This window comes from Macaca mulatta, chromosome 2 (genome assembly GCF_049350105.2).
Source record: "Macaca mulatta isolate MMU2019108-1 chromosome 2, T2T-MMU8v2.0, whole genome shotgun sequence".
In the NCBI taxonomy this organism is placed as follows: Eukaryota; Metazoa; Chordata; class Mammalia; order Primates; family Cercopithecidae; genus Macaca; species Macaca mulatta.
In genome coordinates this window covers 111,232,496-111,258,450 of record NC_133407.1, presented here as the reverse complement: position 1 = coordinate 111,258,450, position 25,955 = coordinate 111,232,496, and the positions used below count along the sequence as shown (strand labels likewise).

The 25,955-nt window shown below is 47.9% G+C and overlaps 1 protein-coding gene and 3 long non-coding RNA genes across 53 annotated transcripts in view; 1 reads left to right on the top strand and 3 right to left on the bottom strand.

Annotated features, from left to right (window-relative positions):
* MAP4 (microtubule associated protein 4) overlaps positions 1-25,955 on the top strand; it is a 231,975-nt gene that overhangs the window by 202,352 nt on the left and 3,668 nt on the right. For 6 of the 50 annotated variants that reach the window (XM_077992345.1, XM_077992343.1, XM_077992347.1 and 3 more), the window contains 9 exons: positions 1,993-2,099; positions 3,599-3,814; positions 8,373-8,556; positions 9,760-9,819; positions 9,938-10,230; positions 11,720-11,833; positions 13,698-13,790; positions 22,650-22,731; positions 24,818-24,930. In XM_077992345.1, coding sequence (XP_077848471.1) covers positions 1,993-2,099; positions 3,599-3,814; positions 8,373-8,556; positions 9,760-9,819; positions 9,938-10,230; positions 11,720-11,833; positions 13,698-13,790; positions 22,650-22,731; positions 24,818-24,930 — 1,262 coding nt within the window. The remainder of the gene's footprint in view (positions 1-1,992; positions 2,100-3,598; positions 3,815-8,372; positions 8,557-9,759; positions 9,820-9,937; positions 10,231-11,719; positions 11,834-13,697; positions 13,791-22,649; positions 22,732-24,817; positions 24,931-25,955) is intronic. The other 44 variants (XM_077992366.1, XM_077992365.1, XM_077992367.1 and 41 more) reach the window with 12 other exon arrangements.
* LOC144339176 (uncharacterized) lies at positions 4,592-5,929 on the bottom strand. The gene is made up of 2 exons (XR_013413899.1): positions 5,551-5,929; positions 4,592-5,247 (listed from the first exon to the last, which is right to left on the bottom strand). It is a non-coding gene; the product is annotated as an uncharacterized LOC144339176 (long non-coding RNA).
* LOC144339167 (uncharacterized) lies at positions 8,981-25,828 on the bottom strand. The gene is made up of 2 exons (XR_013413890.1): positions 23,563-25,828; positions 8,981-9,343 (listed from the first exon to the last, which is right to left on the bottom strand). It is a non-coding gene; the product is annotated as an uncharacterized LOC144339167 (long non-coding RNA).
* Positions 14,343-22,148, bottom strand: LOC144339141 (uncharacterized). The gene is made up of 2 exons (XR_013413862.1): positions 22,059-22,148; positions 14,343-16,291 (listed from the first exon to the last, which is right to left on the bottom strand). It is a non-coding gene; the product is annotated as an uncharacterized LOC144339141 (long non-coding RNA).

Here is a 25,955-nt window from a genome sequence, read left to right as displayed (position 1 = left end):
TTATTTTTTCACATTCAGAGATTACATTGATATTTCTACCATAATAACCAGTTTTCTATTAACGGACCTCTGGATTGTTCTTTTGCTTTTAGAAACAGTGATCTGGTAGAAACCTTGCACATTTACTATTTTGCTGATGTGTAAATACACTTCTAGGATAAATTACTAAAAATTGGTTTTCTGGATTAGAATTTGTCTGTCCTTGTAATTTTCAGAAAATGACACTGCCAGGCAGCCCTGCCTGTGGATCATAGCAGTTCACATACCTCCCAAGTATATTTCCCCATATTATTCTCAATAGTTATTTTAAAATTTTAGGACTTTTGACAATATGTTAGTGTTAAAATGGCATTTCAGGCCAGGCATGGTGGTTCACGAAGCCTATAATCCCAGCACTTTGGAAGGCCGAAGTGGGTGGATCACTTGAAGTCAGGAGTTTGAGACCAGCCTGGCCAACATGGTGAAACCCTGTCTCTACTAAAAATACAGAAATTAGCCGGGTGTGGTGGCGCATGCCTGTAATCCAGCTACTTGGGAGGCTGAGGCAGGAGAATTGTTTGAACAGGGGAGACAGAGGTTGCAGTGAGCCGAGGTCGCACCATTGCACTCCAGTCTGGGTGACAGAGCGAGACTTTGTCTCAAAAAATGGCATTTCAGTGGGGTTTTAATTTTTATTTTTCTTATACTTAACATTGTACATCTTTTCGTAGTTTCAAAAAACTTTGTATCTCTTTTCTATAAAGTCTGTTCACATTGTTTTGGTCATTTTCCCAGTGGATTATTGGCCTTTGTAGCAATTACTGATTTGTGGTAGTAATTTATAGACTAAGCTTTTTGTCTTTGGTATGAGGGTCAAGTAGTTCTTCTGTTTGTCATTTGCCTTTTGACTTTTATTATAGTGTTTTGTCTTATTTTGTTTTCTGCCACGCTGAAGTTTTTTATTTTTCTTTAGTCAAACTTATCTTTTGTGGCCTCTTGACCTTGTAACAGTTAGAAAGGCCTTCCCCACAGCAAGGTTATGTATTTCACGGTATTTTAATGCTCTCAGTTATAGTACTGTTGAAATCCGAAGTAACCTCTCCACAGAGAGGAGGCTATGTTGCCTTAGGTAGGAGACTTATTTCTGGCCCTGAGTCTGGTTCCATGGGTCTCCTCGGCCTTGTTGGAAATCTGGGTCACTGTTAGAACTAGATCAGGTTAATCTCACATCCTCCATAAAGTGGTTCTTTATAGGGAAAGGAAGGAAAGGGAGTCATTGAATGATCTTCTGGCTCTTATCCCATCTCACAGCAACCTTTATTCCAAAGATAGACTGGTAGAAGAGGTTTTTGTCCTATTGCATGGAGAGCTAGTGGTTGGAAGACAGAGTCCCTTTGGTCTCTAGGGAAGGGAAACCAAACTTAAAGGACCATTTCTTTCCACTGATCATTTGTGCATGTGCCACTTAGACTGCTTTTCCACAGGGTCAGGCTCCCTGAATCTGAGGAATCTAAAACTGTCCTCCATCACAATGAGAACTTGGGAGTCTTGTCCACATTTCTTTTTTTTTTTTTTTTTTTTTTTTGAGACGGAGTCTCGCTCTGCCGCCCAGGCTGGAGTGCAGTGGCCGGATCTCAGCTCACTGCACGCTCCGCCTCCCGGGTTCACGCCATTCTCCTGCCTCAGCCTCCCGAGTAGTTGGGACTACAGGCGCCCGCCACCGCGCCCGGCTAGTTTTTTGTATTTTTTAGTAGAGACGGGGTTTCACCGTGTTAGCCAGGATGGTCTTGATCTCCTGACCTCGTGATCCGCCCGTCTCGGCCTCCCAAAGTGCTGGGATTACAGGCTTGAGCCACCGCGCCCGGCTTGTCCACATTTCAGCAGCACAACCCTGTGGACTTTTTTCAGAGTGAAGTGCTAGTTAGTGGTCTGTCTTTGCTAAACCTTGTATTTTCAAAATGGGTATGAAAAAATGTTTGCTTAGCACAATTCCCACCCACCCTCTCCCCTTAGGAATAGCCAGGCCAGAAGAAGGAAGGCCTGCTGTGAGTGGGACCGGAAATGACATCACCACCCCACCAAACAAGGAGCTCCCACCAAGCCCAGAGAAGAAAACAAAGGTAGGTGCCAGAATGGTGGTTATCTTCTACTGCCATAATTTTTAAACAAGAGTATCTTCTGCTATTATTGCTTGAATCACGAATGAAATTTCTTTTTTCTGAGCTATTATTGTCCTTCCTCATGTTTGGTAGAAAATATCTTGTATTCTCATTTACCATAGTGGCCTAAACCAACTTTAAAATCTCAGCCTTTGACCCTATTATCTTATATATCTGTAAAAAATGTTCTGTAGAGGTCGGGCGTGGTGGCTCATGCCTGTAATCCCAGCACTTTGGGAGGCCGAGGCAGGCGGATCACGAGATTAGGAGATGGAGACCATCCTGGCCAACATGGTGAAATCCCGTCTCTACTAAAAATACTAAAATTAGCTGGGCGTGGTGATGCATGCCTGTAACAGCTACTCAGGAGGCTGAGGCAGGAGAATCACTTGAACCAAGGAGTTGGAGGTTGCAGTGAGCCAAGATCATGCCACTGCACTGCTCTCCATCTCAAAAAAAAAAAAAGTTCTATAGAGATTGTTTCTGCTTCCCTTAACAACAACCAAAAGGACAATCGCAAAAATATTCTGAAATTCCGAATTGTTTGCTATTATCTCAGTGTTACATGAAAGAAAAAAAAAGATTCTGAAATCTCCATTCACGAAAAGAGAATGCAGATTTTGAAGGTGGATCATAGCTTCAGATGCATAACTAGTACTTATTGCAAAGTTCAAAAGCCACACTGTAGGCTGTGGCTGTTGTTGTCCCATCAAGGTACAGGTAGTTTCAGCATGTTGTCCAGGGTCTTCAAAAAATTAAAAAGTTATTAAAAAAAAATACAGCTAATAATGGCTCAATCATCTCCTGATGCTTTTCTTCTAGAATTATTTTAGCCACCAAAAGTTAGTTAATTATTAAGAGTTAAGTAATTGTTTTACTGAATTAAATCTTCAGGTGCCAAACTGCCAGAATTTGTGCCACTAACATTAAGAAACTATTCCCAGGCCAGGCGCGGTGGCTCACGCCTGTAATCCCAGCACTTTGGGAGGCCGAGGCAGGCAGATCACAAGGTCAGGAGATGAGACCATTGACACCTTGAAACCCCGTCTCTACTAAAAATACAAAAAATTAGCTGGGCGCGGTGGCACATGCCGGTAGTCCCAGCTACTTGGGAGACTGAGTCAGGAGAATCGCCTGAACCTGGAAGTCGGAGCTTGCAGTGAGCTGACATCACCACTGCACTCCAGACGGGGCGACAGAGCGAGACTCCGTCTCAAAAAAAAAAAAAAAAGGAAACTATTCCCCACTCACTTTCTCTATCCTGATCTCATTCCATTATTTGTTGAGCTCAGAAGAAAGAAATGCTAATTTTAAGTTGCATCTATCCTCATTGCTTATAATTTTACTTTGAATTGTGCAATTTATACTTTTTTAATTTGTTTTTATTCTTTTCTGTGTGTTTGATGTTGCCCTTTAAAAAATAAAAATAAAAAATAAAAAAAACAACAATCAACCTAAAGCCTTTGGCCACCACTCAACCTGCAAAGACTTCAACATCGAAAGCCAAAACACAGCCCACTTCTCTCCCTAAGCAGCCAGCTCCCACCACCAGTGGTGGGTTGAATAAAAAACCCATGAGCCTTGCTTCAGGCTTAGTACCAGCTGCCCCACCCAAACGCCCTGCCGTCGCCTCTGCCAGGCCTTCCATCTTACCTTCAAAAGACGTGAAGCCAAAGGTAAGTGGTCACCTAACTACTGTGCCGAGGAAAATTGTTCCCCTCTGAGTGACAAATAGACAGACTCTTGTTGCTAACAGGCAACAGAATCAGGCTGGTGGAATTGGGAGAAGGCAAGGGAAATGGGGGAGAGGGTGATTTGAAAATTGGCATGGCTACTCTGGGTGCACTGCCTATGGGTTACCCCTGCTCCACAAAGAGCAGCCAAAAAAAGAAAAAAGAAAAGGAAATCAATTTGGGGCCCATTGATGCAGCCATTAACATTTTGAAGCCCTTTTATGCTTTTACCTTTCCCTGCCCTGTTTGGAGGTAATACTCCGTCTACTTAGGTTCCTCCTCCTTTCTCTTAACTACCTACTCTTTACCTATTTAAGCACTTATTAACCAGTTTCCTCTACTCCACATACCAATTAGATATTCTTTCTTGGTATAATTCCCACATCAAATGTAATTCTTTGTCTTTCCGTTATCCTGTGGAAGTTTTATCCATTACTGTTGTGATATAACTAGCTCTTCCCGCTTATCTCAGCATGTTCCAGCATGATGTGATAACTTACTTTGCTTTGGGCATTAGGCCACCTCTCACTGAGCTACTTCTGAAGTCATCCAGTTTTCCAGGTCACCCACGGTTTCTGTATTGCCCAGAAACCGGTCACATTTGGAGCAGCGTTTGGAGCACATAGCGTTACAGAATTGCTCCAGGAGGAGAGGATAGTGGAGGCTATGGCTGCCTTTCTTAACATCTTGTCTTATTTGAGAAGGGCCTTTAGGTCAGCCTGATAGTCCTCTTTAAATTCATGGTACAAAATAGTTTCCCATGTTAAAGTGTCAGTTTTTAATTTAATATTGTGAAGAAAACTGTGGAACCTAGGAGTTGAAGTCTAGGCTGAAACCCTGGCCAAGAAACTGAGAAATCCTCTCATCAACTAGTAACGATAAAATCTTATAAAGCTTTCTCTCTGATCCTCATTTATCCAGTCGGTTGCTTTTCTTGATCTTTAGAAAACAATAGGTTTGAATAAGAGGGCAGAGGGGAGGTGCCTGGAGTCCTGGCCGCAGGTCCTCCCTGATGCTTATTCAGCAGCAGCAGGGGGTGACAGAGGAGAGTGTAGGAAGGAGAGGTGTCTAGTGAAATTTCACTCTATAATAAATCATATAAATGAAATGTACTGTACTAGTTGCTTTATATACATGAACTTTTTAAAAATTTTTATTTTTTTGAGATGGAGCCTTGCTCTGTCAACCAGGCTAGAGTGCAGTGGCACACTCTGGGCTCACTGCAACCTCCGGCTTCCAGGTTCAAGCAATTCTCATGCCTCAGCCTCCTGAGAAGCTGGGATTACAGGCACCCACAACCTTGCCTGGCTAATTTTTGTATTTTTAGTAGAGATGGGATTTTGCCATGTTGGCCAGGCTGGTTTCAAATTCCTGACCTCAGGTGATCCTTCCACCTCAGGCTCCTAAAGTGCTGGGATTACAGGCGTGAGCCACCGCGCCTGGCCTGTATACATTAACTCTTTTTTTTTTTTTTTTTGAGACGGAGTCTCACGCTGTTGCCCAGGCTGGAGTGCAGTGGCGCGATCTCGGCTCACTGCAAGCTCCGCCTCCCGGGTTCCCGCCATTCTCCTGCCTCAGCCTCCTGAGTAGCTGGGACTACAGGCGCCCGCCACCGCGCCCGGCTAATTTTTTGTATTTTTAGTAGAGACGGGGTTTCACTGTGGTCTCGATCTCCTGACCTTGTGATCCGCCCGCCTCGGCCTCCCAAAGTGCTGGGATTACAGGCTTGAGCCACCGCGCCCGGCCTACATTAACTCTTAATTCTCTCAATCACCCATGACGTAGGTATCAGTATTTTCATTTTATAGGTGAGGAAGCTTAAGCTTAGTTAAATAAACTTCCTAAAGTCCAGTGCTAGTAAATGGCAGAACCAGTATCTGAGGCTGGAGCTGACTCCAGTGCTGAGGCCCAGGGCTATCACTGTTCTTTTATGGCCTTTTGCCATTCAGCTTTTAGACAGCATTTCAAGATATAGCTGACCTAAACGGGTGATCTGCATTGTAATTATTAATGTTTGTCTTTTAGATAAGAAACAGATTGATAAAATCTAGCCAGGCATGTAAAGCTGGTCCTCTGTTCTAATGTCTTTTCTTTTCTTTTCTTTTCTTTTTTTTTTTTGAGATGGAGTTTCACTCTTGTTGCCCAGGCTGGACCGCCTCCCGGGTTCAAGTGACTCTCCTCCCTCAGCTTCTTGAGTAGCTGGGATTACAGGCACCTGCCACCATGCCTGGCTAATTTTTTGTATTTTTAGTAGCGCTGGGGTTTCGCCACATTGGGCAGACTGGTCTCAAACTCCTGACCTCAAGTGATCCGCCTGCCTCGGCCTCCCAAAGTGCTGGGATTACAGGCATAAGCCACCGCGCCAGTCCTGTTCTTATCTCTTTTATCCAGATGAGGAAATAAAGCTCAGAGAGGCCCAGCAATTTGCCCAATAACACTCTTAGAATTAAGGGGCCAAACCAGGAATACAGCTCGGGCTTCTAACCCAGATTTGGCTAGTGGCCTCTTCATCTGCACTTTATTTTGGTAGAAAGATTTGTAGAGACAGAGAAAAACCTATACAGAAAAAAATAAGTAGATTATGATTCTGGCAAAGAAGAAAATGTAAATTGGGAAACAGCAGAATAGCTCCAGTTAACTTCTGCAGGTCGTTGAAACCAGGAGCCTGACATCTAAAAGATGCAACATCCTTTTGAGATTTCTATCCCACATAACTTTTTTCTAACTTATTTTATCATTATTACCCTTACTGGCAAAATAATAAGACTATGCTAGATTATTCTGAATAATAGTCATAGTGTTAAAAATTTGATGCACTTCCCAGAGAGCATCTGGTTTAGTCCTCAAATTTTAGAGTGATAGGAAAGGGAACCCCTCTGCCCAAAATCCTACATGTTTCCAGCAGAGCTGGAAGCAGAACCACGTCCCCTGATTCCAGCCTTAGAGTTCTTCACACCGTACCTAGGGCCTTTATTTGTGGAAATCGTCATTACCCTACATTTGCAGAGTTACACTTTATTTGATTGGATGCCAGCCCTTAATTTCTAAGTACTTCCTTAGCTTATTTTTCCATTTAACGATATCCTGCTTGTCTCTACCTCCATACTGCCCTCTTTATAGCCACTTCTCTTGGAGCAAGAGAGCTGAGCCCACTGTGTCTGTGATTTGGCGTACTCTCTTTTGTAATGTGGTAATTTGTTTATCAAAATAGTGTCTTCATCCCCTGTCCCCATAGAAACCAGGCTAAATTGATTGTTTCCCTTCTTCACTAGAGACGTCATTCCCAGCCTCCATGTAAAAGGAACTAGAGTGGTCCAGATGCCAAGCATCTACACTTGAGAGACTTTTTCCCTTTTGCTCTCGAACCGTAGCTGTGGTATCAGTGCTCTTTATCCCTTCTGTTGCTCAGGCTGCCTCTTCTCATCGTCTCTGTGCTGAGACCTTTCCTCCTTTATTCCCTGACATCACATATTATCAGAGCTGGTCCTTCATCACCCTCCATTCTAATCTCTTTATCCCAATGAGGAAATAAAGCTCAGAGGCTCAGTGATTTGCTGGAGTAGGGCTGCAGCTCACACTTCTGGCCCAGATTTGGCCTGTGGCCTCTCCATCTTTCTGCTCAGTCCTGTTCAGCATTCTGTAGGTACGTGTTAGCCAAAAGAACAGCTTGATTTGACTGAACATAATTTTTAGTTTTTGTTTGTGTATGTGTTTAATCTTTGGTCAAGTATAATACATTAGATTTTATTACATTAAATACATTAGTATTTTTGGCATTTCTACAGAGGTTACATTAAAATGTGTGTGTGTGTGTATGCATATATATATGCATATATACATATATATATATATTAGTATATAATGCAGTAGATCTGGAGGCAGATGTAGGTTGTGGTGATGTACCCTTCAGGGCTATTCATTCTCACTGGCTCAGGTTGGATTGAAGTAGTTTTACTCTCTGTTGCATGTCCTCAGATTACACAGCACCCTGCATGGCTAGTTTGCTGCTTTATGTGGAGGACTTTGCTCTTAGAACCATATATATTTTCCTGTCAGTAGCTGCTGAACCCACAGTACCTCCTGTTCTCTGGTACATGCTTGTGTAGAAGCATCTTGTGTCCAGGTGCAGTGACTCAGGCCTGTAATCCCAGCACTTTGGGAGGCTGAGGCAGGTGGATCACAAGGTCAGGAGATCGAGACCATCCTGACAAACACAGTGAAACCTTGTCTCTACTAAAAATACAAAAAATTAGCTGGGCGTGGTGGCACACGCCTGTAGTCCCACCTACTCTGGAGGCTGAGTCAGAAGAATTGCTTGAACCCGGGAGGTGGAGGCTGCAGTGAGCCGAGATCATGCCACTGCACTCCAGCCTGGGCAACAGAGCAAGACTCTGTCTCCAAAAAAACAAAACAAAACAAACAAACAAAGAAGCATCTTGTAGCGTGACTCCTTGGGGCTATTGCTGACCTGCAGGCCTCACTCCCACTTACCTATTTCCAGCCCATTGCAGATGCAAAGGCTCCTGAGAAGCGGGCCTCACCATCCAAGCCAGCTTCTGCCCCAGCCTCCAGATCTGGATCCAAGAGCACTCAAACTGTCGCAAAAGCCACAACAGCTAGCTCTGTTGCCTCAACTGGCCCAAGCAGTAGGAGCCCCTCCACGCTTCTGCCCAAGAAGCCCACTGGTGAGTATTGCCTGTCTTTCTCTCCCATTGGATCTAGGGAGGGGAAAATGGGATCTTGGCTTTGCCCCAGCCATAGCTCTAGCCAGTATCACAAACAGCTGTGCAAGCCTGCTTACGCACTGGTCCTTAGTGGGCTACCCAGAACAGTGGTAGCCCTGTGGGCCTGATACTTTTTTTTTTTTTTTTTAAGATAGAGGCTTGTTCTATCACCTAGGCTGGAGTGCAGTGGCGCAATCTCAGCTCACTGCAATCTCCGTCTCCCAGGTTACGCCATTCTCCTGCCTCAGCCTCCCGAGTTGCTGGGACTACAGGCACCCGCCACCTCCCCCAGCTTTTTTTGTATTTTTAGTAGAGCCGGAGTTTCACCGTGTTAGCCAGGATGGTCTCAATCTCCTGACCTCGTGATCCGCCCACCTCAGCCTCCCAAAGTGCTGGGATTACAGGCATGAGCCACCACACCCAGCTAGTACTTAATAAGCCTTGATCTCTGTGTGAGCTTAGCAGTTGTATGTATTCAGAAAAATCTTGAGTAAAGGCAGAAAAATGTACCGCTCATGAATTTCCAGGTAGAATTTACTCTTGCCTTCTTAGTAACCCACAGCACCTGGTGCTCATGGGCTTACATGATGATAAGAAGAGGGCTATTCAAGTCCATAGGCATGTATTGACAGCCTACTTTTTTTTTTTTTTTTTTTGAGACGGAGTCTCGCTCAGTCGCCCAGGCTGGAGTGCAGTGGCAGGATCTTGGCTCACTGCAAGCTCCGCCTCCCGGGTTCACGCCATTCTCCTGCCTCAGCCTCCCAAGTAGCTGGGACTACAGGTGCCCGCCGCCACGCCCGGCTAATTTTTTGCATTTTCAGTAGAGACGGGGTTTCACCGTGTTAGCCAGGATGGTCTTGATCTCCTGACCTTGTGATCCACCCGCCTCAGCCTCCCAAAGTGCTGGGATTACAGGCGTGAGCCACTGCGCCCGGCTGACAGCCTACTTTTAAGGCCACATAGAAGGCGTTATCAGGGCGGTACAGAAGAATAAGACACAGTGCCTGACCATCTAGTTTACCACTCCATTCCCAGGGACTAACACAGTCCCTGGCTCAAGGTAGATATTCAGTAATTGTTAAATAATGAGGAATCTCAATACTGGATGGACTATCCAACAGGTCAGTTTGTTAAATGTTATATTAATAAGTATATTTTGTACAGCAATTAAGACTGAGGGAAAACCTGCAGAGGTCAAGAAGATGACTGCAAAGTCTGTACCAGGTAATAGCCCCTCTGCCATTTTGCAGAGCCCTAACTTGAACCCCCACCTCCTCTGTGGCTTAAGTCTCCCTTTTTGTCTCTCTCCCTGAACCCGTTTTATCTCTGACTCCCTTTGCAGCTGACTTGAGTCGCCCAAAGAGCACCTCCACCAGTTCCATGAAGAAAACCACCACTCTCAGTGGGACAGCCCCCGCTGCAGGGGTGGCTCCCACCCGAGTCAAACCCACACCCATGCCCTCCCGGCCCTCCACAACTCCTTCCATAGACAAGAAGCCCACTTCGGCCAAGCCCAGCTCCACCACCCCCAGGCTCAGCCGCCTGGCCACCAATGCTTCTGCTCCTGATCTGAAGAATGTCCGCTCCAAGGTTGGCTCCACAGAAAACATCAAGCATCAGCCTGGAGGAGGCCGGGTGGGTCCAGGGAACCCGGGGTCCTGTCATGCTGGCCCCTGCATCCTCCCCTCCATCTCCACCCACTGTTCGCAGGCCCACCAAAGCAACAGGCAGTTAGGACACTGGACTCAGCGTCAGGGTATTTCAGCCTGGGCTCTGTAGTGGGCTTTGCACCCCAGCAGCAGGGAGGGCGGGGTGGGCTCAGCTCTGGGCTTTCTCTTCCTGTCTCAATAAGAAAGGTTCCTATTCTAGATGTTGGGGTCTTGGTTTACATTTTTGCTTGGATGTAAAAGGATTATTTTATAGAAGAAACAGAGGAGGCCTCAGAGACTCTGCAAGTATGAGAGATGCTTGACATGAGCCTAGTTTTTCATGGTTCTTAGGCTGCACAGAGAATGTCAGGATAGGCAGAAGGTAGAACACCTCTTACTTCCACAACCCATCACTTGAGTGGCATCTATCTGAAAGAGGACTAGGGTGCCCTCTTGTGGCCAGGATGAGTCGTGCTGTGAGCCTCTGGCCTTCCTAAACAACAGGACTGCACTGCATATAGTGATGGAGAAAGATCACAGTGCTTCTTCACTTTTAGGATTTTCCAGTGGTTATGATTTTCTGGTTGCATCAATCCCAGAATTATTTAACTGTTGGTAACCATGGGAACTCTGAAAAGGTGGTGATGAAAGTCCATCTGAGAACATTCGGGTCCCTGGAGTAGTGACCATCTCATCTCCTAGGTTATTCACTAGCTCTACACCACCACCACCACCATCCAGGGCAGAATACTTAAATTGCTTAATCTGGAGCTGTTAAGATATTCAGGAGGGACAAAAATGAGGTGGAATCCTGGTGCTGTTGGAAGACACCGATGGCAAGCTGAGATCAGCCTAGGGAAGAGCCTGAGAGTTGCTTGTGGTAGCGACAGTGGCTCTGGTGTGCCCAGCAGGCCTCTGGGCTGTGCTGCTGATGGCCTACCTCCCCCTGTCTTTGCTCTTATGGTTTCATGGTGTGAAAGTTACAGGAGGTCTTGGGTGGGGAGTTGAGTGACTTGATCTAGTGAATTGTTTTCCGCTCCAACATACCTGAAGAATGTGACACTTTCTATCAGTATTGACTTCTCTGGCCGTGGCAACTGCTTGGGGCATATCAGAACATTTGGCACGGGGTGGGGGGTATTGTAATTGGAAAATCATGCCCCAGCACACTCTCAGAATCACTAATTTGGTTGTCTTAGCCTTCCTTTGTGCCTTTTCTCCATTAAATAGTATCTTGACCTGTTCCTCATTTCTCGAGACTGTGGCCTGCAGCTCCTTTTTTTGTGTCCCTCTACTCAAGGATCTTTGACTTGGTCTACCCTGGGAAATGTGTGGTTTTGCCTAGGATCAAAGGCCACCTGCTTTTGCCTGGTGGCCTGACCTGGATTTGAGTCCCCTACAGCCTTCTTCCCTTCTTGGCATTTGAGCTCTTATCCTCTTGGTTTGAAATTTGCCCTCCCTTTATCTCCATCCAGGCCAAAGTAGAGAAAAAAACAGAGGCAGCTGCTACAACCCGAAAGCCTGAATCTAATGCAGTCACTAAAACAGCCGGCCCAATTGCAAGTGCACAGAAACAACCTGCGGGGAAAGTGAGTTTTACTTAGACCCACCTCTGGAAGGTGAAGATGGTAAAATACTTCTTCCAGCCTGAGCCACTTGCCCTCTCTTGCACTTTTTCCCTTTCCTTAACTAGTTTCTACTTCTTCTCCCCCATATTCCCTTCTCTGTGCTTGATGACTCAACCATCAGAAAATTTTTTGTATTAACTTCGAAAGTTAATGGAGTTGGGAGCCCATTAGCCCTTTGGAGAATATATATATGTATATAATTTTTGGCTGGATAAAATGGATCCAAAGACTTTCGTTCATTTCCTTCACACTGACCTTGATGTGAAACCTACCTGGTATGGATGCAAATACAGTGCACCTACATTCGTTATCAGGAAGACATGGCAGGGGTAATTTCCACCACCTGGAACCCTGGAGCCCCTGTGCTTTACCTTGAACTAAAAGATCCCTCTCATAACGCTGCTGGGTATGGAGATAACTTCATTTGTACTGGTTCCCCAGGTCACCTCTTAACTGAAAGTTAGGATGCTCATTCCCAATGGAAACCCACTTAGTATAGGCATGCAGCATCAACTGGAGGGCAGAGGTAAGCTGAAACCACAGGTTCTTTCCCCTTGCTTCTGTAAACCTGGAAACCAGGCCCCTCCTGAGTTCTTGCAACACCTTCCTTAACTGTAGCAGGTAGGTGTGCCTCTGCCAGAGAAGCCCGCACTCCAGCCCTTAGGGACCAGCATGAAGTCTCAGCCTAGGGCTGAGTGAAGAAAGCTGCACTGTGGCTTCTAGGTGACTACTAGAGGTCCTAGGTTCAGACCAAGGCTCATTAAGTAGTTTGCTAACCACTTGTTTACCATCAAAGTTGTGAAAAAGGCTAGAAATGAGTAGGTACAATGAGGTATATGGGTTGGAGTTTCTCAGGATTTCTGTACTCTGTGGAGAGCTCTTCAGCCTAGGGCCTGCATCATTTGCAAAGAAAGGAAGTTGGCAACTATTCCTTCTTGAGAAGGTCCTGGGATTCTTTGTTCCAGACTCTTAGAGCCAGGGCCTTGGTGTTTCTCAGTTCCAGGGGAAGCCATTCCCGTACTATACAGTGTGGTTGTGCCCCCAGGATTGGGTGTTATTGCTCCCCTGCTGAGAGCCTGTTGTTTCCACATGGGCATCTCACAGGGCAGAGGATTAGGCATATGGAGGATTCAAGAAGGTATTTTACCCTTGAGTCAAAAATACTGTGCCTTCTCGAGCCCTGAGACAAATGGGCTAAGTGTGGAGGCTGCAGCCACTCCCCTGGTAGTGGAGATTCTGTATCCATTTGTATTCACATCTGAGCACCGTCCCCTCCTTCCTGTTAGTATCATCCGTGCCCTTGTTGCCAGCTGCCCAGTGCTTCTCAGAGCAGCCTTTGCTTCTGAGAGTGGGTCTGGCTGCAGCCATTCCAGGGCCCAGATTTAAGGGAAGCACCCTCTTTGGGTGAGAACAGGTCCACATGATAAGACTCTTGCAGAGAAGAGCCAAGGACACTGTGCCCAGCTCTTGAGGAGGGAGCAGGGCAAGGAGGTAGGGCTGTGCCTGGTGGGGCATCAGGCTGGGCTGCTGCCTGGGCCTTGTGAACCACAGCCCCACCCCCAAGGAGCGGTGATGACCAACATGCCCCGCCTGCGCAGCTCTGCTCCTGTCGTTGTGTTGTCTGTTCACGTTTTTCACTCCCCTTCTTGCTGTTTCACATTTCTTTTCCTGTGCTTTTCCACATGTTCTGTAGAAGATGGGGGTGGAGGTTTAACAACACTTTTTGTTGGTCATTGTGATCACGTGTGGACTCACTGCCTTCCCTGTGTCGATTCTAACCAGTCCTCTCCCTTTGTGTTGTTTTTTCTGTTTTCTAACACTCCAGGTCCAGATAGTCTCCAAAAAAGTGAGCTACAGCCATATTCAGTCCAAGTGTGGTTCCAAGGACAATATTAAGCATGTCCCTGGAGGTGGTAATGTAAGTATAAGCTCTGGTTAGCTGGCATCTGAGACATAGCCCACTGTGGGGTATACTGGGGAGAGAGCCAGGTGCCCATGTGGATAGAATCCCAGTGACCTGAGCTGTGGCATTCTCTAAGAAGCAGACTAGCAAACTGAGGGGACCTTCATGCTCCCATGTTAGACAGGGTGTTTCTGGCGAGCCCCTGAACACCAGCATGGTGATATCCACTCAGTATCTTTTTACCCATGTGGGTGGGAGGCTTTGGATTTTTCTCCAGCTATGTCAGAGCCTGGGTCTGAGCACAGTGGTCAGCAGCAGACCTGTTGCCTGTCTGGAGTCCATTCCTGGGATGCATATGTTTGTCTGCATGCCCTTGAATTACCGTGGGAGTAATTGCTCTGAGACAGATGTCTACATCTTTCCAGAGCTCATCTTTGAATCCTTGTTATTATAAAATAAGAATTAATCATTTTCTTCCTATCCCTTCCCCGCGTTTTTCTTCATCTTTGTTGCTCTCCAGCTCTCTGGTTTTTCCCCTACTTTATTTTCTCTCCCTACTTTCTCCTCTTTTTCTTTTTCTTTTTTTTTTTTTTTGAGACAAAGTCTCACTCTGTTGCCCAAGCTAGAGGCAGTGGTGCAATCTCGGCTCACTGCAACCACCACCTCCCGGGTTCAAGCGATTCTCCTGCCTCAGCCTCCTGAGTAGCTGGGACTATAGGTATGCACCACCATGCCCAGATAATTTTTGTATTTTTAGTAGAGATGGCATTTCACTTTGTTGGCCAGGCTGGTCTTGAACTCCTGACCTCATGATCCGCCCGCTTCAACCTCCCAAAGTTCTGGGATTACAGGCATGAGCCACTGTGCCCAGCCCTCCCATTTCCCTTTCTGCTTTCCCTTTTTTTTTTCCCCTTTTCTAATCCCTTCCTCCTTTTTCTTCCCCTCCTTTTTTAGTCCCTTTTCCCATTTTTGTTGTTGTTATTTTTTGAGACAGAGTCTCACTGTTGCCCAGGCTGGCATGCAGTGGTGTGATCTCGGCTCACTGCAACCTCCACCTACCAGGGTCAAGCGATTCTCCTGCCTCAGCCTCCCGAGTAACTGGGACTACAGGCATGCGCCACCATGCCCAGCTAATTTTTGTATTTTAGTAGTGACAGGGTTTCACCATGCTGGCCAGGCTGGCCTTGAACTCCTGACCTCATGATCTGCCTGCCTCGGCCTCCCAAAGTACTGTGTTACAGGCATGAGCCACTGCGCCCAGACTTTTCCTCCTTATCTTTTTGTCCTCTTTCCTCTTCCCCCCAAACATCCTTCTTTTTGTCTTGCTGCCATTGTGTGCCAGCTCTATGATGGGTATTGGGGACACAAGTGATCCCAGCTCACAGGAAGGTTCTGGTCTAGGGAGAGATAGGGCAAAGTCTTACTGTCTTTGAGTGTGTGAAGAACACCCTGTGTGCTTTCTGCTTGTCACTGTGACAGTGCCCAGGCGAGTGGTACTCTGTGGAGTTGTACCAGAGGCACCAGAGGCTGCCATGCACAGCGCCTGCCCTCACCGCTCTCTTCCAGACCAAGTGGGACAGCCTGTCTTGCCTCCATTTCTTTTGAGTTCATTCGGTTCTTTCTCCTTGCTGTCCTGAACTGGACTAGGTCCTGCTCCACTTACCCTTTTCATTTTTAGACTCTGTTAACACTCCTGCCTCCTCCTTGGTGATCATGGCATTCTGCCCATGGCCTACAGACACCCCCAGCAGTTCTGTCATGAGGAATGCGGCCAGGAGCTTTCATTCTTGCCCCACACAACTCTCCTTCCTGCCCCTCCTTCCTGGTCAGCTTCTCACCACTGCCTCTTCCTGGACTGGGTAGAAATGGCATCCTTTACACTCGGGTGGAGTTGCTTGACCAGATGTTAGTCAACCTGGAATAGAGTCAGCTAAAGTGAGGTGACAAAGATCCAGCCCACGAGGGGCCCAGGCAGCCGCTGAGCCTGGCTTTGTCCTGGATTAAAACAGAAGGTGAACAGGGGTTCTGAGGCAACCGGGTCACTTGTGTAGGTGAGACATAGAAATGCATTTGTGTGTGTTGTGTGGTGCATATAAGAGCTCTGAAAATAGTCACCATTAATGTATCACCTGCTGTGATGGTTCCACACTGCCTACACATGATCTCACATGTGTAGGGTTTGTTTGTTTTGTTTTGTTTTGTTTTTTCTGAGGGTGAATGTATTTTTAAAGCCTTTTCACTTTAGGAGGCTTCCTCAAACAGAGAGCATTAGGAGACTGCTGTGAGCAGTCTTTCCTGGTGGGGAGATGAGGGTAAACAGCAGCTGGCCACAGCTGAACCCAGGTGCTTTGTTTCCTTCCGTAGCCTCCATCAGTCCTTCCCTAGAGCCACCACAAGGAAATGTGCAGTTTAAAATGATGGGCCCCAGGCTGGGCACCATAGTGAGACCCCCATCTCTACAAAGAAAAGTCTTGCTCTGTCACCAGCCTGGAGTGCAGTGGTGTAATCTCGGCTCACTGCAACCTTCGCCTCCCAGGTTCAAGTGATTCTCCTTCCTCAGCCTCCCAAGTAGCCGGGATTACAGGCGCCTGCCACCATGCCCGGCTAATTTTTGTATTGTATTGTATTGTATTTATTTTATTTTATTTTATTTTATTTTAAGATGGAGTCTTGATCTGTCGCCAAGGCTGGAATGCAGTGGCCGGATCTCAGCTCACTGCAAGCTCCGCCTCCTAGGTTCACGCTATTCTCCTGCTTCAGCCTCTCAAGTAGCTGAGACTACAGGCGCCCGCCACAATGCCCGACTAATTTTTTATATTTTTTAGTAAAGACAGGGTTTCACTGTGTTAGCCAGGATGGTCTCGATCTCCTGACCTCATGATCCGCCCGCCTCGGCCTCCCAAAGTGCTGGGATTACAGGCATGAGCCACCACACCCGGCCTAATTTTTGTAATTTTGGTAGAGATGGGGTTTTGCTATGTTGGGCAGGCTGGTCTCGAACTCCTGACCTCAAGTGATACACCCACCTTGGCCTCCCAAAGTGCTGGGATTATAGTAAGAGCCACTGTGCCCAGTCCCAAAAACAATCTTTTAAAATAAGGCCAGGTGCAGTGGCCCTGGGAGGCCTAGGCAGGAGTATTTCTTCAAAACCAGCCTGGGTTTCAGAGCAATTTTAAATTAGCCAGACATGTGCCTGGCGGCATTAGGTGGCATGTGCCTGTGGTTCCAGCTTCTCAGAAGGTTGAGACGGGAGGATTGCTTGAGCCTGGGTAGTTGAGACTGCAGTGAGCCATGATGGCACCACCGAACTTCAGCCTGGGTGACAGAGACACTGTCTGAAAAAAAAGGGGCGGGGGAAGGACCTGCTGTGCAGACAGAACAGCATTACACACTCCTCACCCACACACATACACAAAGAAATACCGCAGTTACCACCAGGATGAGAAGCTCAAAACAGGATCCTAGTTAATGCTCCAAAAATGCCCCTGACAGACACACAGACATACCCCTTGATGAGAGCCAGGAGGACACCAGTGGAGTGGAGAGAGGGGAGTGATGAGCCAATGCCAATGTAGTGGCTTCTTCTGTGGCTAGTCCCAGTTAAGATTTTGTGTCCGTTTTGGTTCCATTTCACCCTTGCAAGGGGCTGTGCATGTGTAGTGGGTGCTGAGACGTGCTGGCAGCTGACTTCCACAGCATGTTTTGGTTACCTGAAGTGTGCCTGCAGGCTCTCACAGAGCAGCAGGCAGCCTGTGTAAGCACAAGCAGAGTTAGGTGTGTGATGCCGTGATTGCTCCTAGGACCACAGAGAGCCAGCGTGGTTTCTGCGGTCCCCGAGGAGGGGACACTTGGGCCAGCCCATGAAGGAGATGCCGCACATGGTTCCCTGAGGCTGAAGCATACAGTGGAGGCAGGGTGGTGTGGGGGAAATGTTTGGAAGCAGATTGTAGACTCCTCCACGTAGCCACCTAAGGAGGGAGAACTGTAACCTAGAGGTGGTGGGCTTTATTAAGTGAGTGAGGCTCAGTTAAGCTTTTTAAAACTTTTTACTGGGCCAGGCACAGCGGCTCACGCCTATAATCCCAGCACTTTGGGAAGCCAAGGCAGGCGGATCGCCTGAGGTCGGGAGTTCGAGACCAGCCTGACCAACATGGAGAAACCCTGTCTCTATTAAAAATATAAAATTAGCCAGGCCTGGTGGTGCATGCCTGTAATCCCAGCTACTCTGGAGGTTGAAGCAGGAGAATCGCTTGATCCTGGGAGGCGGAGGTTGCAATGAGCCGAGATTGTGCCATTGCACTCCAGCCTGGGCAACAAGAGCGAAACTCCATCTCAAAAAACAAAAACCAAAAAAACCCAACTTTTTATTGTGGGAATTTTCAAACACACACGTTTGAAAGTAGAAAGTAGGAAAAAATAGTAAAATGAACCTTTTGTTCATTTTACTATTTTTTTACAGGGTACCTCATTTACTATCTACATGAGCAGTCTTGGTTTATCTATATATGCCTATCCCAAGTATTTTGAAGCCAGCCCTGTATATATTATTTATTTGTTAATACTTTAGCATGTAGCCGGGCGCGGTGGCTCACGCTTATAATCCCAGCACTTTGGGAGGCCAAGGCAGGCGGATCATGAGGTCAGGAGATCGAGACCATCCTGGCTAACAACATGAAACCCCATCTCTACTAAAAATACAAAAAATTATCTGGGCGTGGTGGCACGTGCCTGTAGTCCCAGCTACTCAGGAGGCTGAGGCAGAAGAATCGCTTGAATCCGGGAGGCAGAGCTTGCAGTGAGCTGAGATTGTGCCATTGCACTCCAGCCTGGGTGACAGAGCAAGACTCTTTCTCAAAAAAAAAAAAAAAAATGCATATATTGATCCATATATTTAAAATATCACTAATAAGTTATGTATTATAATACAGGCTTCAACTCTTTTAATCTTAAGTTGTTTTTACTCTACAAGTCTCCACTCCTTTTTTTTTTTTTTTTTTTTTTTTTGAGACATAGTCTCACTCTGTCGCTCAGGCGTGAAGCTGTAACACATTTTAAATCATATTTTTGTATAAATAGCTTTAGCATTTCAAGTTATTTCTCTAGGATGTATTCCTAACATAGGACTCTTATGTCAGAAGCTACGTCTGTTTCATGGTGTGGGCTACCTAGGTTTTTTGTTTGTTTGTTTGTTTGTTTGTTTGCTTTTTGAGACGGAGTCTCACTCTGTCACCCAGCCTGGAGTGCAGTGGCACGATCTCGGCTCACTGCAACCTCCGCCTCCCGAGTTCACACCATTCTCCTGCCTCAGCCTACTGAGTAGCTGGGACTACAGGCGCCTGCCACCACGGCCAGATAATTTTTTGTATTTTTAGTAGAGACGGGGTTTCACCATGTTAGCCAGGATGGTCTCGATCTCCTGACCTCATGAACCGCTTGCCTCGGCCTCCCAAAGTGCTGGGATTACAGGCATGAGCCACTGGCCTTTATTTTTATTTATTTATTTTTTTTTTTTTTTGACACAAAGTCTCGCTCCGTGGCCCAGGCTGGAGTGCAGTGGCGTGATCTCGGCTCACTGCAACCTCTGCCTCCTGGGTTCAATTGATTCTCCTGCCTCGGCCTCCTGAGTAGCCAGGATTACAGGCGTGCACCAGCATGCCCAGCTAACTTTTGGGTTGTTGTTATTGTTTTAAAGACAGAGTCTCGGCCGGGCGTGGTGGCTCACACCTGTAATCCCAGCACTTGGGGAGGCTGAGGCAGGTGGATCACAAAGTCAGGAGTTCTAGACCATCCTGGCCAACATGGTGAAACCCTGGCTCTACTAAAAATACAAAAAGCTGGGCGTGGTGACGCGTGCCATAATCCCAGCTACTCGGGAGGCTAAGGCAGGAGAATCACTTGAACCAAGGAGTGGGAGGTTGCAGTGCACTGAAATCATGCCATTGCACTCCAGCCTGGTGACTATAGTCTCTACAAAAACCCCGTCTCTACAAAAAAATGCAAAAATTAGCTGGGCATGGTGGTGTGCACCTGCAGTCTCAGCCACTTGAGGGACTTGAGTCTGGGAGGATCACTTGAGCCTGGGAGGTTGAGGCTGCAGTGAGCTGAGGTCATGCCTCTGCACTTCATCCTGGGTGGCAGAGTGAGACCCTGTCTCAAAAGAAAACAAGAAAGAAATGTGTGACTCTGCATCTTGGTGAGGGCCCATGCCTTGAAGAGTGACTCTGTTAACTTCTTGCATGTGCTGTTGTGGTTACAGCTAAGATGAGCTTGTCACCATTGCTTCAAGACCCATGTTAGGTTGGTTTAAGCAGCTACCAGATCTTTGGCTGATAAAAGTACCCTTCTCTATGCCCTCTCTTATGAGGGATAAGGATAGGGAGATGTTTGGATGAGGCCTTCATGGCCCCCTCTTCTTGAATTGGCCATTTCTTCCCCTAACAAATAACAAGATACCTTGTTTTAAACCCAGATAAAGCACAATGGTGTGACCACCAACTCTGTAGCTGCAGGACTCCATTTGCTGTCAGCACATACTTAGGAGGAGGTATCTGTGCTATATCCTAACTTCCATTTTGGAGATACCTATAAATATCTGTATAATGAACTATAGATTGAGGAGAAAAGAAACAAGTTTCTGTCTATGGAAAATTGCAGACTTTTTGAAAAGATGAGACAAAGTAGAGGCTGTGTGTTTTCACTGTAGTAACTACTCTGTATGTAATTATCAAACATGTGAAGCAATTATGGTATAGTTCCTGGTGGTGTCCCTTCAAGAGATGATATGAGAAAGAGACGGATTGAAGCGAGAGCCATGTGAGGCCGTATGGAAGGCACTCTTTGAGCTGGGCATTGAAGGATGGGGAAGAAAACACAGTGGGTTTTTTGGGTTAGGCATGAGCTGAGTTTTAGAGGCAAGACTGAGAATGGCTCTGGCAAGCTGGGGATTGTAGGTAGTTGTTATTCTGTGCCAGGTCTTGGGCTGTGGGTGCAAATACAAAAATACAGGTGGCATTATATCTGTCCTCTGGGAACATGGTGAAGACCGTATTTCCTGACACCAAAGAAAGGAAAACAGGGCTCAAAAAGGTAGCTCACCATTTAGTAGATTGTGGCGAAACCCACCAGAACAGTGTAACACTGCTTGGAATTGATGTGTTGGAAAGTCAGGCTCTCCTACCGAAGGATAGTGGGGCCACTCATAGGAATGCTGGAATCCCCATCCAGCAACCCAGTGGGCATGCATGGCTATAGACCTAAAGATGCATCACCTTTTTTTTTTTTTTTTTTTTTTTTTTTTTTTTGAGGCAGAGTCTCACTCTGTTGCCCAGGCTGGAGTGCAGTGGTGCAATCTTGGCTCACTGCAAGTTCTGCCTCCCAAGTTCACGCCATTCTCCTGCCTCAGCCTCCCCAGTAACTGGGACTACAGGTGCCCACCACCACGCCTGGCTAATTTTTTTTGTATTTTTAGTAGAGACAGGGTTTCACCATGTTAGCCAGGATAGTCTCGATCTCTTGACCTCGTGATCCACCCGCCTCGGCCTCCCAAAGTGCTGGGATTACAGGCTTGAGCCACCGCGCCCGGCCAAGATGCACCACCTTTAAATGCAAATTTTTGTATTTTTAGTAGAGAGAGAGATTCACTATGCTGGCCAGGCTGGTCTCAAACTCCTAGCCACAGGTGATCTGCCTGCCTCAGCCTCCCAAAGTGCTGGGATTACAGGTGTGACCCACTGCACCTGGCTGGGAAAATTGTTATAACATGGTTTAAGCAGGAATACTATGATTACACACACAAACACACACACGCACACCACCCCCTCCCCCGCCAAGGGGAAAATGCATTGAAAAGGACTGGAAGTAAGTATGTTATTCCAGGTTTCTCTGGGCGAGGAGTTGATGGGTAAGGTTTTGAGATGGAACAAAGGGGATATTTCAATGGAGCCTTGATGCTGGTGTTTGGACCTGGTGAAATGACAGAAGAGCTGTCTGGAGCATGCATGGACAGGGTCTGCACAGAAAAAGCCTGTGGGGTGTGGAAATAGTGGTTTGGTCTGGCTGGAGGTGGGGTTAGAAGTGAAGGCTGGTGGCCGGGCACAGTGGCCCACGCCTGTAATTCCAGCACTTTGGGAGCCTGAGGCAGGCGAATCACCTGAGGTCAGGAGTTCGAGACCAGCCTGACCAACATGGAGAAACCCCATCTCTATTAAAAATACAAAATTAACCGGGCGTGGTGGTGCATGCCTATAATCCCAGCTACTCCAGAGGCTAAGGCAGGAGAATCACTTGAACCCAGGAGATGGAGGCTGGGGTGAGCCAAGATCGTGCTAGCCTGGGCAACAAGAGTGAAACTCCGTCTCAAAAAAAAAAAAAAAAGTGAAGGCCAGACACGGTGGCTTACGCCTGTAATCCCAGCACTCTGGGAAGCCGAGGTGGGTGGATCCCCTGAGGTCAGGAGTTCACCAGCCTGGCCAACGTGGTGAAACCCTGTCTTTACTAAAAATACAAAAAATTAGCCAGGTGTATTGGTGCACGCCTGTAATCCCAGCTACTCGGGAGGCTGAGGCAGGAGAATTGCTTGACCCCAGGAGGCGGAGGTTACAGCAAGCTGAGATCGTACCACTGTACTCCAGCCTGGGCAACAGAGCGAGACTCTATCTAAAACAAAAAAAGAAAAGAAGTGAAGAGCAGGGCCAGGGTGGGTCAAGGGCTCTTGTAAGTATTTAGGGAGATGACCCTGTCTTTGAACAGACTGAGACAGCAGCTTACAGAGGGAGTGAGAAACCCTGAACATGGAGAAGATTTAAAAGGTAGCATGGGGTTGGCTCTGATAATACACCCTCTCTCTGAATGAGTCTTTTGTGTCCTTCTCCTCAGGTTCAGATTCAGAACAAGAAAGTGGATATCTCTAAGGTCTCCTCCAAGTGTGGGTCTAAGGCTAACATCAAGCACAAGCCTGGTGAGTGGTGCCTCCCTTGCCCACTGGGACTCCCAGGGTATGTAGTCCTGCCATGGGCCAGCTGGGCAGCCCGCTGGCTGGCAAGGGTTTCATCTCTGTGCCTTTAGCGTCCCATGAAGACTACCCAGGACACAGCGGTGGAAACAATACAGTCCTCGTTCTGTCAGGGAGCGGGAGTTCAGGTGCTAACCTCTCAGTGGAGGAGGATCAGTTTCTTACGACAGCCATCCGCACAGGCATTCTCTTGAGTACCCACTGTGTGCGTGGCACTATTGAGCTAGGCCTGGGGAAGCGGTGCACTCTGAGCTGAGAACCTGGGTTGCCTTAAACGAGGATTACAGGAGCTACTGCTGAAGGAGCTGTATAGAGAGCAGTGTTCAGGTCCCACCTGTCAGGTTCAGAAGCAAAGGATGCTCCCAACCAGTGAAGCATCAGCCACTAGCCCTGGCAGGAGAATGGGAGGCGTTCAGCAACTTGCACTAATGCAGTTTCCTTCCAGCAACATGGTTGGCCCAGCAGCCCTGTGGAAGTCACTGTGCAGAGGCTGGGCTCTTGCCTTGGCTAGTATCCTTGCAGCCTTGTGTCCTAGTTCCTGGGTCTACAGCAGATTTGTGGGTAGGATTGCTGCAGCAGCAGACACACTGGCTGGCTAACCTGGTATCCCAGAAGGCTAGCCACCACAGGCCAGGCCAGTTAAGGTGAAGGCAAAATTCTCTTCCCTCAGGGCGGGCGCAGTCTCTCATGCCTGTAATCCCAGCACTTTGGGGGGCCGAGGCAGGCAGATCACTTGAGATCAGGAGTTTGAGACCAGCCTGGCCAACATGGCAAAACCCTGTCTCTACTAAAAATACAAAAATTAGCCAGGTGTGGTGGTGAATGCCTGTGGAGAATTGCTTGAACCTGGGAGGCGGAGACTGCAGTGAGCCAAGAGTGTGGCACTGCACTCCAGCCTGAGCAACAGAGCGAAATTCTGTCTCCAAAAAGAAAAAAAAAAAACTCCCTTTCCCTCTCAGTGAAGAGTGTGATCCAGTTTAGAATGTGTTCTATTTAGAAAGATCTAAACAATTCCATTCTTAAACATTTTTTCCCCCTTTTATCTGGGAAATCTACTCCTATGAGATACTTCCTTCTCTAATGGCACTGAGTCACTTAGGGTCTAGATTTTGCCAGGGCTAAGTTTCCCAGTATGGGACACCGGGAGACCTTGGCCAGAAGCTGTGCATGGAGGTCTGCCATGTGAGCTGAGAGGAGAAGGAAGAATAGGAGAAGGGGCCCAAGGGGAGCCACGCTGCTGGGCTCAGGAGGGGCTGGGTACTCATTGACGGCAGCTCATCCCGCACCCCTCCCCTAGGTCTCATGGGCACACTCTGGCCAGTGAGCTCTGAACTCTGGGCTTGAGTTCAGACCACCTTCCCTCCCCGTCCTAGCCTGAGGTCACTCGATCCCGCGGGCCTGCCTTGGTCCATGTCTTTCCTTTCTCAGCACACAGCCTCGGGGCCACTCTCCTTTTTATCATTCCTTCTTTTTGCTACAGTGTGATACGGTTAGGGGCTCAGACAATTTTCACAACCTGTCCCTGTCAATCACCAGTTTGGTGGTAACTCTGGGTGAGTCCCTTCTCTTTTGCAGCATGTTTTACCAGCTGTGAAGCAGGGACCGTGGCCGTGATGACAGGGCATTCATGAGAATTCAGTGAGGCTGTGCCTGAGAAGCACTGCATGGCCCAGTTAGCGGGAGGGCATTCCCATACCAAGTAGAGAAGCAGAGGCTTCGTCCCGGAGGCTGTGCTCGGAGCCCCAGGCCTGCCCAAGCCTGGCCTGCAGCTCGGTGGCTGTGGCGTGGGGTGGTGGAAGGGATGGCGTTCCTTCTCTTGGAGATACTCCCACTGGCTGGACGGAGAGATTGTCTCCGCCTCACTGTGATAAGAGAAGCCCTCTTTAGACAAACGTGTTCACTGTTCTTCGTTTGCCACCCAGAAGCAGGTCACATCTTTCTCATTTCTAGATTGGGCATATCACCAGTCCTGGTTTTGCCTGCAGGGATATTCCTCTGCCACCCTAGGTGACCAATTCCTTTGTGGTTCCAGGTGGAGGAGATGTCAAGATTGAAAGTCAGAAACTGAACTTCAAGGAGAAGGCCCAGGCCAAGGTGGGATCCCTTGATAATGTGGGCCACCTACCTGCAGGAGGTGCCGTGAAGGTAGCGAGTGGGTCACTGGGGAGGCACAGCTGGGGAGGGGTGGGGACTATGCAGCTAGGGTCAGGGTCCTCACAGGTAGGCACCTGTCACCGCCCCTCAGTCTCTTCAGGAGTCATGTCTTCACCCACACCATTGCTGTTTTCCCATCGTGTATCATCAGTCCTGACTGAGGCAGAAGTGAAGAGGCCCCAGCCCAGCCACCCCTCACCTGTCAGCTGGAGGCAGAACCTTGCTCCTGAGAGCCATGGCCTTCCTAACTGAGCCCATCCAGGCATTTTAGAAGGCCACGGGCTGGGACACAGACCACCACCAGGCGAGCGGGGGTTCTGCACCACACAGTTCTCTCCAGCTGTCACACAAGAGGGGAATGTGGGTTCCCACCCCATGTCAGGCTCCGCTCCTGGGCTGGGAGGCAGGACAGCACATTCTTGGCTGCCAGCGACAGCAGGCTGCCTGGGGCCTGCCTCTGCAGGGCCTGCCTGGGGCCTCCCTGTGCAGGGCTCTGGGACAGAGCTCAAGTGGCAGAGCTTCACATCCTGGCGACTGGCTGGGCCTCTTCTCCCTTCCCTCTCTCCTCTTTCCTCCCTTCCTCCTTCCACAGTACTGTGAGACCTTTTGTGTGCCAAGATGCTGTCTGTCCTTTGTTCCATGTCATCGGCAGGTGGGGGGCCCATGAGGGGCATCTTGTAGGCCCCGAGCACAAGGAAGGCTGCTGCTGCTCGGGTTCAGGTGCGCTGGGGAGAGGGGCCGGGAACCGCTGCCCTGGGCCTTCCCTTCCGCCTCTGCTCCCCAGTGCCAGCCAGTGCCCAGCCTGTCCCCTGTCCCATCCTCTCCTGATGCTCTGACTGAAGCCTTGATCAGCTTCCATGAATTCTGTCTCCAAAAAGAAAAAAAAAACTCCCTTTCCCTCTCAGTGAAGAGTGTGATCCAGTTTAGAATGTGTTCTATTTAGAAAGATCTAAACAGTTCCATTCTTAACCATTTTTTCATGAATCATCAAGGAAAGGCAAATCCAAACTACAACA